The sequence below is a fragment of the Betta splendens genome, chromosome 13 (assembly GCF_900634795.4).
Source record: "Betta splendens chromosome 13, fBetSpl5.4, whole genome shotgun sequence".
Taxonomy (NCBI): domain Eukaryota; kingdom Metazoa; phylum Chordata; class Actinopteri; order Anabantiformes; family Osphronemidae; genus Betta; species Betta splendens.
Genome location: NC_040893.2, coordinates 5,682,400 through 5,696,115, shown reverse-complemented (window position 1 = coordinate 5,696,115; position 13,716 = coordinate 5,682,400). Strand labels below are relative to the sequence as shown.

The window sequence follows — 13,716 nt, the reverse complement described above, 5'->3', positions numbered from 1 at the left end:
AAAGTAGCAGCCGACTGGATTAAGTCAAACGCAAGAAACGCTTACAGTTAATATGTATTTAATAGTAACAAAATAACATGAACATAGAGCATTAATATCAAATGAACATTTACAACAGTTCCTGAGATTCACACAAATCATTGACACAAATGTTTGAAATGATGACAGGCTCAACACTGCAGGTACACACTGAACAGCAAATACTGTCACCTCCCAGCAAACAGAGTTATTGCTGTGTTAGAGTAAGGTTTGGAGTGTACTGTACTGTATGAACATGAAAAGATAAAAAATGTATGCATTTATGTACATTGAACATTGAGTTTGAACTGGGCAATATGTCCAATACTCACAAAATAATTAGTAAAGCACAGAAGGTCACTTATACACAGAAACAGTACTCTAAAAATCATACTTCACCACCTTTATAGTACATATTGACTTTGCAGCATAGTGGGATATATAGTATTCAAATTCAGGAGTACATCTGCACTGTGTATTGTACTTGTTAACATCTGGAAATATAATGAAGGCTGATAAATTGTGCCTTTTGAATCTGAGCTCATCAGCCTCGTACAGTCAGCTACTTAATGCCTTTATAGCTACAGTATATACAAACGCAAGTTCCTACGCTTCCTTATGTGAAACCAACTAAGAACAGGTTTATCTCATGAAAAGACAATGAAGAAGAAGTTCTGTAAAGTAATTTCAGTGTACTCAGTAAAAACTGCAATTATAAAAGAGGATTTGTTCAAAAAACACGTAGGAATGTTTTTATCATGTATGATGTCACAGCTTTGAATTTGTTTAATTTGATGTTTAAAAATCATCAAACAGCTGGAAACAAGTAGAACAAACAAACTGAAAATGAATACTAACAGCACAGATTAAAAAATGCTGCTTGTTACAAAAAAACAGAGACAATGCCACAAAATGACATTAAAATTACTTTGGCAAGTTGATTTGATATTGATGTGCATCGAAGAGTAATGTGCCATGTTACACCTCACACGTTACCATCTGGAGAATTGTTGTTGCAGGTTAACCTCAGTTTTTTTGCCTTCCGTCTCAGCTCCGTCTTCGGTCTCGGCCGTCAGATGACAAACGAGGACTTGTGTCGAAAATGGCCCTACGACAGAAGAAAAACAGAAAATCTGCCTGTCTGCCCCGGTAACAGCATCACAACAATACGGTTCATTTGTGTGTAGCCACTGTTTACCTCGTCTGCGTCACGATAGTCAACGCCGTTGTTTTGTGCTGGCCAATTGTAGCTGCAGTAAAGAAATAAACAGACGAAACCATCAGGGCAAAAAAATACCATCTCGCATGCTGGTTTCTTCAGAGCTGCATCTCATACTCACTTATTTTCATTGTGACCTTTTCTGTGGAAACACCCACGTTTAAGGGAATGACAAACAGAAGCAGCCAAACAGAAGAACACGGCCACGGCACCGAAGGACTTGAGGAAGATCCCGAGGATGTCGACATCATCTGCGAGAGGGAACACAGACGAGACGTGGACGGGTTTAAGAGGCCTGCGGTGCCTACTGCCTCACACCAATGCAGCACTGTGATCAGGGGCCTGTGTTTTAGTACCAGCACGCTCCACAAACTGTACAGAAAGCAACATGACACCGCGCTTTCTCTTAAATCCTGCCTCCGAGCATTGCAAGGGTTTAACATTCTGCTCATAGAGGCACGTCACTCACAGACTTCCATGGTTTGTGGAGGACACTGCGCGTGCCCCGCGTCATTCTTCGCCTGGCAGTAGTACTCCCCTGCGTCCTCCTTCCTCACCCTTCGAAATTTCTGAGGAGACAGTTTCAGAATTTTTGTCAGGACGGTGACACATAGCTGCACAGTCAACAGAATGGCTGAAGGATGTCTGCCAGCGGATGAATTATGATGAGATTCTATTTGGGCTGTGACACTATAAAAGGACTGGAAATGTGTTTAGTAAGATAGTTGACTTTCTGTCATGTGACTTTTACATGGTAGTTGTGTCCTTGACGTAAACCCCTCAGATATCGTGGCTTGGAATGCCCAACGATCCTTTCAAATGACTTAATCCTGTTATAACTTTACTGTACTTAAGCTTTATTCAGATTAAGCTGTTCGCACAGAGTATTTTTGAACACTCGGCCACTTACAGTACAGAGAGAAGCTGTTACATACTGCTCATTACAAATGTATAGTAAAAGAACATATTGGTTACTTTCGTGCTTTCCCTCCTCGTCTAACTAACCAGTCCTCCAGTGTCGGGGTTGATGCTGTAGGAGGAGTTGACGAACTTAAGGCTGTTTTTCGGATCTTGAGGAAGCTCCTCGTTGTTGTGGAACCAGCGGTACTGAGGAGCGGGAAAGCCCTCGTTCTCCAAACATCGCAGTTCGGTGGAGGTTCCCACGGTAACTGCCTCTGGCACGCTGCAGCGTGGGACTACAGGTTTCACTGCACATAGGCACATAGGCACACAGTCACCCATCAAGCAGGGCAGATTTACATCCATCTACTGGTGATTGTTTTCTTGATTGTTTTCTTGTGCTATTGAGCTTGTGTATAAATGTCCCACATACAAGAAATAGCCATTAAGTAAAAGAAATGCAAATCTCCTAAATATATATCTATATATATCTATATATATATATATATATATATGCAACTCTAATCAGCTTCATAAATAGACACACCCCCTGATTAAGATTTAATTTTCTAGACTTTACTGGAGGCAGCTGGAAGTTACAGTACTGTACTGCTACACTATATTTGCAGTATCCTAATAAAGTACATGCTCATGATACCTCTTACTGCAAGACTAATAAGTATCTCATCAAAGTCCCTTTGATCGTCGATGGCGGCCACCTCGCAGCGGTACTCTGCCGTGTCTGACCGGGTGGTGTTGAAGATCAGAATGTTGGCCGGCTCTCTGAGCTGAGCTCTGTGCTCCAAGTCCCCTTTTGAGAGAGAAAGAGAAAAAACACATTACAATTGCTGGTTCGACTAGGCAACGCGACCTCACAGTTCAATGGCACACTTTGATGCCAAGTTCTTTAAAGGTACCATTCATGCGGCTAAGCTTTGAAATGCAGTTGTTTTCCGGGCGATGAGGTTTTCATAAAGACCGGAGCGTCCAAGCGGTTTACCTGCTAACTTGTTTTGAAAGTACACATAACTGGGGACTCCGTTCTTAATCTTTTTCCATTCAATCCTCGGGTTGTTTGTCGAGATGGACTCTATTAAACAGGTCAGTTCGATGGCTGCCAGGGAAACAGAACGCATGAGAGCAGCAGAAGGAAAGTGCAAATCAGACGAAGAAAAGCTACTTTAGGTAAATCTGGTAGAACGCTTTTCCAGCAACTTACGCTCAAACTCATTTGCCCACACAATCTTGTCCGTGGTTCGGAGGATTACTGCGAGTGATGATAGAATGTGGCCTGTGGAGGAAAAAAAGACACTAAACACAGAGTAACACCGATGGCACACACAAGCTTTTTCATTAGCAGACATTATCAGCTGGGCAAGTTGCCTAATAAACTGAGGATTAGAGCGATAAAAACAAAAACTAAGACAGTGTGACGGGCTTGGAATTCAATTTAGGCTACACATATCTTATTAATTACTTCCCATTTCTATTTAAGAAGATTAACACCAGAGGCCAAATGGTGTGAGTTGAATATATTTAATGAACATGTATTGCAAAGCTCCTGTTGGTAAAAATAGAGTATGCTAACGACAATTTTTCATTCGGTTCCTTGCAGCAGTTAATGGTACTGTATAACGTTTGGGCCGGTGATAAATCATCAGGAGCTTTTAAATGTTAAACAGCTGTAATAAAAACATTAATAGGGTCATGTTTCTAAGAATCTGGACAGTGACACATTTTTATTGTCTTGGCCCAGCTCCAGAACGCTACCCTGACTAAGGTGGAAGTGCTGACTTTCAGTTTGGAGGGTTTTAACATGCGTACAGGAGAGCCAGCACAGTCAGCTCTTTCTATATAGTGCCTCCAGCTTTAGAACAATGCAGCAGGGTAATAACAATAAGGATACTGTGCACACGAGGCAACCAAGATATCATTTCTAGACTAAAGTGAATTTATTTGACCCTGAGATCTTTTCAGTTGCTGGTTCTAATAATTTCTAATCTGATCATCTAATAAAACTCCATATGACATATGTACATGGCATTTAGTAGAATTATTATCAGCCAACTACAATGCAATGCGTTCATTCTAATTCAGTTCTTTAATTTTAAACCTTTTCATTTCTTTTTATAAACAAATGACTTATTCAGTCCACTGTGCTATTAACACAATTATTAAGTGAAGGAATATTATGGATTTTGTCAACACTAATTGATGCACTTAGCTAAAACCAACTTAGGTCAAACTGTTGTTTACCCGCCCTAAAACATTACGAGATACATGAGCTTCTTTGCTAAATTGTGACACTAATTTACACCGAGCTTCACAGAGTAAATAAATTATCCAAATCCCTAAAACAAATCACAGGCACAAAAATAACTCAACAGTGGGAACGTGCTTAAAATGGAAGCATATTTAAACAGGCTTCTTGTTTTTTCCTCTGGCAAAAACAACACATGAGATGTATTTGTTTGAAGTTCCCTTGCTTGAGTGAACTCCTTAAAGCAATCAGTGTTATTTTGTAAATGTCAGATTGTAATGGCAAGAGGCATGATTCGCAACTTTTGCCAAAATTGGGCCAGCAGAAGGCCAACTTAAGCGGAAAACGAGTGAATACAGAGAGGGTGGGCTGTCAACAAATTAGGAAACTGCGCAAATTACAAATACAGACAAATAAGCATGTAAGCGTCCTTTATACTCATCCCTATACTCATCCTATTGTGTCGGTGCCACATGTAGTACAGTAATTGCTGGATCGCTGTGGAACGAACAGCACCCTCGCTGGGTAATGAAGGCGTTGCCACTCCCAGCGGGGGGCAGTGTAAAGGATTTCACTGAACACTGGAATAATACAAGACTCTGTGCAGGCTCTGAATCCAGTAAGACATCCCCTCGTGCGCCTGAGGCCCTCTGACAGACTCAGAGGTATTTATTCGAAGCAGCCTCTGTTAGCGCACGACTGACCCCGAGACGTACAGTAGGACGGGGAGCTAGCATATAGTGACGCTCAGCCTGAAAGTGATGAAAACCTGGGTCCTGCCACATCACCCGGCCATGTGAGCACAGCTGCAGAGACTGATGAGGTTTGACTCTCAGGTCTCAGCTTCCGTCTCTGTTGCTGACTTTCCCACCCTGTACATCAAGAGCTATTTTTATCCCAGCTGTGACTGGACATCCTCGGAGACACAACGAGAGCTCGTCCAAAAAAAAAAAAAAAGCATGGAAACTACTCTGCTTCTTCCATGGCTAACACAACGAAGAGCTTGGAATAATAAGCAATTTCATACATTTAATAAACATGATCTGCTTCACTTACTCTGCAGGAGATGAAGTCACAAATAATACTGAATATTTTAGAGGTTACACCAGAAGTATGTGTAATGTTTTAATCTGTTGCATTAACAGAAAGTGATTAAATTAATTAACTATTGCCAAAGTCCATTTGTTTATGTGATGCATTCTGTGGCTGATAACGTGTCCATGGAACCCATCCTCTGTCCTCTTGTCCTCTTTGGCCAAGTAAACTAAGTTGAATCTTTTCTGTCTTTAGTGTTTGCCGTGACTGGTTTTGATAAAGGTTCACTAAACAAAGTGAAATGTGGGTCGTGGGAAAGAACACCCATCGTCAATTAACAAGACAATGTGCACCTAATTACTAATGCATCCATAGAAGACAATGCTCGATTCTCTACTAACACAATGTATGTTTAGAACAAGACAACATTTGAGGGATATGAAAATAATGTTGCTGGAAAGCGAATACAGACTCACTTTAATCCCTCTGTTTTTGCAATGCATAGACCAAGTAGGTTTATAGCTCGTTCTGAGAGAAACACGCTTTTAAATAGCCACATTCTGCAATCCTCTTATGAGCTAAATATGAAAACAAGCACCCGTCCCCATCCCTGCGACAAACGCTGTTGATCCAGTGCATCTATAAAAAGGTTCTTTCCCAGACATTCCAGTGTAGTGGCTGCAAATATGCCGAAGGCAGAACAAGGCAGCCGCGAGCGGCGTGGAGCAGACTGTGGACCGAGGAGCAGCAGGACTCACCGCGCACTGAAGTGTGCGTGTACAAGCCATCAGCCCCAGTATGAAAATGAGACATCCAGGCTGCATTAGTGGAGATGTAAGAAAACTGTATTTCAACACTGCAGCATCCCACAGTGACTGTTCTCAACCTTCATAAAACATGCATCGCATTATAACATTTAGGGGAAATTACCAATCTAAATAAAATATTCTTGAGTAAGTGAAAAGCGAAAACGCCAGAGTTGATCTTGTTTCCGGCTTCTTTGCACAAATGAGATGATTTGCTTCTTTTCCCACTTTACAGTGTCAAGCCTTGTCTTTTTATTTCTGGCTGTTGCATTGTGTAAAATAAGCATGTTTAATGTAGTGCTCTTTGGGGGATTTACAGTAACAGAACTCTTTATTCTGCCTTAATAACAATACATTTTTAAACCATGAGGCTAACAGATTAACACTACACTGCTCCAAAATCTGAACTACAGCAAGAAAGAAAACATTTTCATATTTTCTTCATTCTGATCAAATTATTTAGTATATACAGTATTATACCCCATAATGTCCTACCTGTAAATTTTCTGCTACTACTACAGGTGAGCTATGTTTATGTAGTGTAGGTGAACCCTTGTTCACCTACACTACAATGTGTGTCAATAATCTGATTGATCTAAGATCAGAGGTTGCCATCTGGAAATGACCAACTCGTCTGCCAAGTTTCCCTGAGCAGCAGCACAATGACCTCACGGCACACGCACACCCGGGTGGAACAATACATGGCCCGGCATCGGCGACACTCACCGACCCGAAGCTCCAGCTGTTTTAGGGAACAGGGACGATGAGTCATGTCATCTCCACCGTGTAACTTTACCATGGCTGACTACATTTTTAGCTGCTGCCCTGGAGTTGCCTCACTAATAGCACGCCACTGACCGTCACCAATCACTAAAGGTCAACACACACACTGTCTTATTAAATCCACCACTTGGATAGGGTTTAAAGGATAAGGCCGGTGATTTTCTACATTTCTGTTATTGTCAACAAATCCCATGAACAGACTAAAACCAACTAAGGACTGCGTGGACTCACTGTCATCGTCTGTGCCACCAAGCCCCATTGTTGTTCAAAAGCTATTAAAAATACATCAGTGGGTTACACTGCTACACTGGTTTCATCCTCATAAAATATTGGGCCATGTATTTTTTCAGCAAGCGGCTAAGAGGCACCATGACTTCTGCCTTGTTAAAATCCTTTTCGGAGGCTGTAAAAATTATGGTTGTTCTGAGTCATTTGAGGTCCTTCTGGTTATGTCTGTCTGACATTGCAGCAACATTATAAAAAATGGTTTTGTTTGAGCTACTGTACTTGAACAAATCAATTAGCATGAAACTTCTAATTAATCTGTCTCCATATTATGTTATTTCTCAGGTTTAATCAGCACATCCAATAAAAAGATATAGCAAGTCTTTTTAGATGTAACAAAATTACAATATATACTGTAACGAGCTACATGCCCTCAGAAACAAGTAACTCTCTGGTTGGTTAAATGAGCAGGCCTCACTCAGAACATTAAGTGAACATGTCTGCACTGCTGCCAGGCTGTTTAACAAGTCTGGGTTAGAACTATGTGGTTGGCAGCAAAGGCCAAGTGGCGTCATCATTGAAACAATTAGTCACTTGACTCATCGCCGACTGTGGCGGGCGTTTTTGACGTTTGATTAAACTAAACAGTCAGCTTAATCAATCCACTGAAGCATGAGCATCGATACTGGCCAGCAGCTGTACACAGGGTGCAAGCGTCAACAGCCCTGCTGCAGCTATCCTCACTAACAAGGCTCCTCACAGGCGTGTTTACGACCTGTGCTACAAGCGAGAGACATTTGCAGTAGGATCCAGTGTGTGTGCGTGTGTGCCGCTGTAGGTGCTGTTGTGTTGTGTGAGTGATGGAGCAAGGGGGATGGTTGACAAATTAATGCACAGCACAAACTGTGTTGATTTGGTGGCAAAGATAAATCAGGATTTGAAAAAGACTGTAGTTGGTTGATGACCTGATAAATGTATATGTTATAAATGAGCAGAACTTAACATCTGGGTAGCCTTTAAATACTCTAAGTATTACATACCAATGTTTCTGGATAAGTCTATTGCCTGACTGATGAAAAATGGCATATGAATAAATGATTTAATATCTAAAAATTTTCTAATTAACTTTTCACCTCTAAACACTGAGTTGTCACTAGGGGCCCCCAATAAGTCTTTGCCCTGTGTTCCGTGAGGAGGTTAATACGGCCCTGCTGACCACCCTGCGCTTTGTAATTGATAATTAACCCGTCATAAAGCAGTTAATCAACACTGCGCCTTCTCGACGCTGTTTAGACGAGCACTAAGCCTCAATTGTGTGAACAAACACACAACGAGGCGCTCTCCGGCTTGTGAGACCGATACCCTTCAATTCAGGACACGTCTCCCCACCATGTTTTGTGGTCGCCTCTCGTTCTCCCAAAGTAACCTTTGCGTTTGTTTCCGTATCTACCATTTAGTCGCCGGTCGGTCACAAATAAACGCGAGTTAACGTCGCCACTCCATTAAGCGCCTGGACGTCAGGCTGCCGTGGCGTTGACGTGAATTCACACCGTAAAACGTGAAGGACGCTTTTTACATGTATCTACGTCATTTTCCAGTGGTTAGCATAAGGTTAGCGTCCGTTGAATCACAACGGCAGACTACAAAAAATAAATAATACACGCTTGACTGTCCAGCCCGTTCGTACCCATCTGCCTCCTGCTCTGACGCCAGCTTCGACGCGGCTTTGATTTAAGTAACTTGCGGACGGGTTCCGCTCGCAGCTGTGTGAAATGCAACTTACCCAGGCTGGTGCACAGAACGAAACACGCTGTGAGTCGCACAATCGCCATCTTGCAGCGCCTCGTTTATCGGTACGGTCGCACGCACTCAGCACCTCTAGAGAGGTACGACTACGAGGATGGGGGCAGAGAGACTGGTGGATGTTGCCATCGACGAGTTTCCATAGCTACAAGAGGCGGGCAACTTCAGCCCTCAGCGGAGCCTGACAGGCGGTGGGCGGGGCCAAGGATGCAGGCTACTACTCCTGCAACAAGCACTCCGCCCTGGACGTATGCCATTGTAGCGTAGCGTGACTATACACCCTCTAGTGGTTGTCATTTAACATGACACTTTAAAGGACCGGCTGTCAGGCTAGTTTTATTTTAATAAACTCTGTCTGGTCCTTTAGGATTGCCTGTCAGAAGCTCTTTAGACAACCCGAAGGAGAAGTGATCCCTCTACCAGACATGCTGTACATACTGTACCACACGTATCTGTCACAAAAGATATACATAACTTCATACACTTTACATTCTACATTTTATAGACAGGTCAGAAAGGTGTATTAAAAATACAGTGATAATTATAATGACAATGATAATGATAATGATAATGATAATGGTTTTTGAATTTGTTCATCACAATGTGTTTCACTTAGATGGAGTCAGAAAAGGTAATATTTATTGTTTACTGTATGTGTCTATGTGCACCTATTTTTTATGTGTTGTGTTGCATTTCTTTGTGCCTTTCGCTTATAATGTAGACTCAGGCAAAGGAAATTTAAGGCCTTTTAAGTATTGTTAGTGCTAGTGGAGATAGTAAAGTAAGTGGACCCACTGATTCAAACCGGTTAGCGAGCTGAAGGAAACCTTGACAATTTTTTTTCAACGAGCCGCTTGTTGAAAGCTCATAATGCTAGTTTCTTCTATCCAAATTAAGCAGCAACATGTCTGTCTATTTATCTGTACATCTTTCTACTGACTTTCTGGCTGTCTGTCTGTAAGACAACGCTGAGGGCAAAAGGGGATAATCCACTACTACTACAAGGGCATCAAGGCGGAAGATGGACTGTTCCCAGACAGGAAATGCATGAGCATCCCTGAGTCTTTTGATTCCTAGAGTCAACATCTGTTTCACCTTTAAATCAACCTTGTTTATGCTGAAACTGTCGTAAAATCTTAAAGATTAGTCACATGCCATATTCAAAGAAAATATAAATAACATTTAACCATATCATAATTCTGGAGAAATAAGGGGATAAGTGAATTGCTTAATATGTTGAGTAATGTTTTTAATTGGTTGTTCATTGCTTTTAATGTCATCTATCTATAGTAGCAGCTGTTTAGATTTCTAACAATAAACAGCAGGTGGCAGTACTAAACCATATGTTACCATTGTCAAATACATCAGCTACTGTACATCTAAACAGCTGCCCCCTGTGATGTAGAGGTGAGGACAAAGTGGCTATAAAGGTTATTTGGTCGTTCTTGGGAATCCTCAGGAAATCTGGGACGTACATCAAGTAAAACACAAGCTGCATATAGTAACTGTCACCTTCAGTGAAATTGTCTACCATTTTCTCACCCACCCACCAAAAAGAACGAATCGGGCAAAAAGACTTGCTGCTCTCCATCTGGCTCAAGACAAGAATCTATGCTATTAAAATGGTAATGCAAATATGTTTAATACAAACTGAATAAACTAAAGAATAATGCTGAATAATTTAAAAGGTACACAAGACTCCAAAGAGAGTCAAACATAATATAAAGCTGCACAACAATGTTTAAATGACTAGAAACACATTGGAATCTACTACACAAGCTCAAGTGAAGCAATTTGACCCAAGTGCTGAACTATATGAAGGAAATCCATCTAAATCAGAATGGGTGGTTCTGAACAATACAAAGACAGCAGTTTCTCTCTCTCTTTAGTTTTCCAGACATCACCCTGAGGTTCCTCGTGACTTCTTGGACTCTCACGCTTGGTGTGATCCTTGTTGGTCGACTGTCCTTGGGGAGGATATTTATACTCACACTCTACTGAAACCCTTCATGAACATCAAAAACACATTTCTCCTTTTCTAAATCTCCTTTAATAATAAAAACCCTGGTTTATTCTTTCTAAATAGCTCACTTCCCCTTTAAATTAAATGATCCTGCAAATATCTTGCAAATATGAAAGGCTTGACGTTAAAATTGGATTCAATTAAACACTAACACTGTATCACTGAGTCAGGTGTTGTTTATTGACACCTTCATCTGCTGTTGTATGCAGTTGTTATACAGGGTGGTGACTCTTTGTCTGAGCCTCCATGCATCATTTACCTTATGAATGCATGTCTTTTCTTTTAACTGTAAAGAATGCAGCACTGTTTAGTATTTTACTATCCACCCGTGATGGCTTGGCGTACTGGTGTCCAACCAACCCAGCAATCCGAGGCTGTTCAGTGGGGTATTAATACAGTATTGTCTAAAAATCTGCCCTGAACTAGAACAGCAAATTGTAACATCCGTGCCTTAAATTCTTTCCTATAGCTTTTCAAGAAAGCATCAAGAAACACAAACAAACAAGTGAGAAAAGCAAAATGTTAGATATTTCCTCGTTTAGTGTTTAATATAACTGTGTTGAATGTTTTTGCGATCACAGGAGACAGTTAGTTTTCTTTAACAGTTCGGCCTTGTCACCCTTGACATTGTTCATCTTGCTTCTACTTCTCAAACCTGCACTTCTCTTCACAGTTGAAAGTGGGACTTGTTTACTACAACCACTCCTAAGCTGTGCTTGAAGTTGTGTCCTGTCATTTATCACACAAGCTGTTGACCCTCGGAAGCTTGCCTTCTCATCTGTTGTGCTTTGTGTCAGTTGGTCCTTTTCCTGTCTTTCCCCCGTTACTGAGTGAAGAAAACCCTCCTCAATCACCTTTTTGCAATTTCTCTATGTAGTTATGACGCTTTATGACTCTTCTATTGGTAACTGCTTTTTTCACCATTTCTTTCATAACACACCTTCACACCTTCTGCAGGACAATACTGTTGCTCGTGAAGGTATGGTATCACCTTAATGAAGACAGAGGTGTTGTAGGGCCAGCTTCTAAGGCTTGTTCAATCTTTTCTGCAAAATGGCTTCTAGGTGTTAACCCATTTCTTCTTCTAAAAATGGCCTTCTTGTATAAATGAAATGTAAATAATGTTTCAGTTTTGGTTTTAGCTTTACCTTGTTTTGGCCTCTGGACGTTCACCACTTACCTTACGTTACCTATTCATATTACCTGTCCGGTGCTCAGAACTGTCGCTGCTACTTTGATGGATATTCTCATCTCAGTAACCCCTCTGTCATTGTCATAAACCTGCTCTTTGAAGATTCCTACTCAGCTCCCAACCCTCTGCCTGCAGCTATTATTAGCCTTTGGGTACAGTATAGTATGGCTACTCATTTTTTTTCTGCATCATTGTCAAAGAAGCAGTCTAATTAATCATTACTTACAAAATAAATCTGTTAGCAATAGCCAATAGTGGAGGAAGTGCTCAAAGCTATAATGTATTTTATAAAAACTTACACACAATTCATGAGTTAATTAATGTATCCAGTAATAGTCTTATCTTTCATAGTACTAATAATATACTGTACTATAATACAGTATATTATTGGTACTAATGGATTGTCAATAATAGTTTTTATTTCGGCTTCATCAGTTTATACCTTTGACTGTTTACAGTGTGATTAACTTTCTAGATGTCATCGCACGTGGACAAACACAGACTTGAACCATGCTCATCTTCTGCCTTTCGGTCACAAACGTGTGGACGCAGTAGCTTCAGGCCTAATTGCTCCTTGTGCTTCGTTGTTGTCCGTCCCGTCTAGAGCTTCTCTTTGCGGCTGTGACTCCGCACAACGGCATCCACAGCTCGCTTAGCACCGTGGTATAAATAGATTTCACGAGTTAGCAGAGAGACGGCACGATGCACAGGAGCAAAACCCCTGATGATGAGACTGCGATAGGCGCGGAGGACGTTCGATCAAGCTTCCGTCAGAGTCTAACTCTCTCGCGCTACTGCTGACACCCATGGACGATGAGATTTGACAGTATCCACGTTACAGCACCTCCTGGATTCAAGGAGCGTAACAAAAAAATGCCGTGCTTTCACTGGAACAGTAGGAAAGTAGTGTGTGGAAAAGGCAAACGCTGGATGATTTGACACTCACTTAGCGAACGCTGTACACGCATGACGGCTCCTGCTGTGATTCAGCACACAGAAGAAAGATGATGCGGTTTGGGTGGGTTCTTCACAGATTCTACTGATGTCTACTGAACATGACAAGTGATTCTCATTTGAGTATCAGTGCAGAGAATAAAAGTGACTTTGAGGCCTCGAGCCCTGCTGCCAACTGCACGCATGTGTCATACACAGCAGCTGGAACAAGACAGCAAAGTCAGTGAACGGAATCCTTTCATTTCTGATACATAGTATAGCTTTTATTTAACATTTAACGTCCTGTTAAAATTAAATGATGCAGTGGAAATAACGTTGTCGGCTGAAAGCATCTTCAAGTGGTCACGTGAGGTTGAAAAGTATCTGATTGATGCCGATACCAGCAAAAGAAACAAAGAAAGAAACAAAAAAACTTCTTTTCTTTAGTTGAATCCTCCACTTATTTTTTTCACTTCACATGAATCAACAAATTTTGCAGTGTCACAGCCGCCCCGCTAT

The 13,716-nt window shown here is 41.3% G+C and overlaps 1 protein-coding gene across 1 annotated transcript; it reads right to left on the bottom strand.

Annotated features, from left to right (window-relative positions):
- Positions 1-41: 41 nt before the first annotated feature.
- jam3a (junctional adhesion molecule 3a) lies at positions 42-9,230 on the bottom strand. Its single transcript, XM_029172156.3, has 9 exons — positions 9,030-9,230; positions 3,357-3,428; positions 3,138-3,251; positions 2,796-2,948; positions 2,243-2,445; positions 1,707-1,806; positions 1,359-1,488; positions 1,217-1,268; positions 42-1,126 (listed from the first exon to the last, which is right to left on the bottom strand). The coding sequence occupies exons 1-9, from the start codon at positions 9,076-9,078 to the stop codon at positions 1,091-1,093; spliced, it is 909 nt and encodes a 302-aa protein (XP_029027989.1). The 5' UTR covers positions 9,079-9,230; the 3' UTR covers positions 42-1,090.
- Between the last annotated feature and the right edge of the window lie 4,486 nt (positions 9,231-13,716).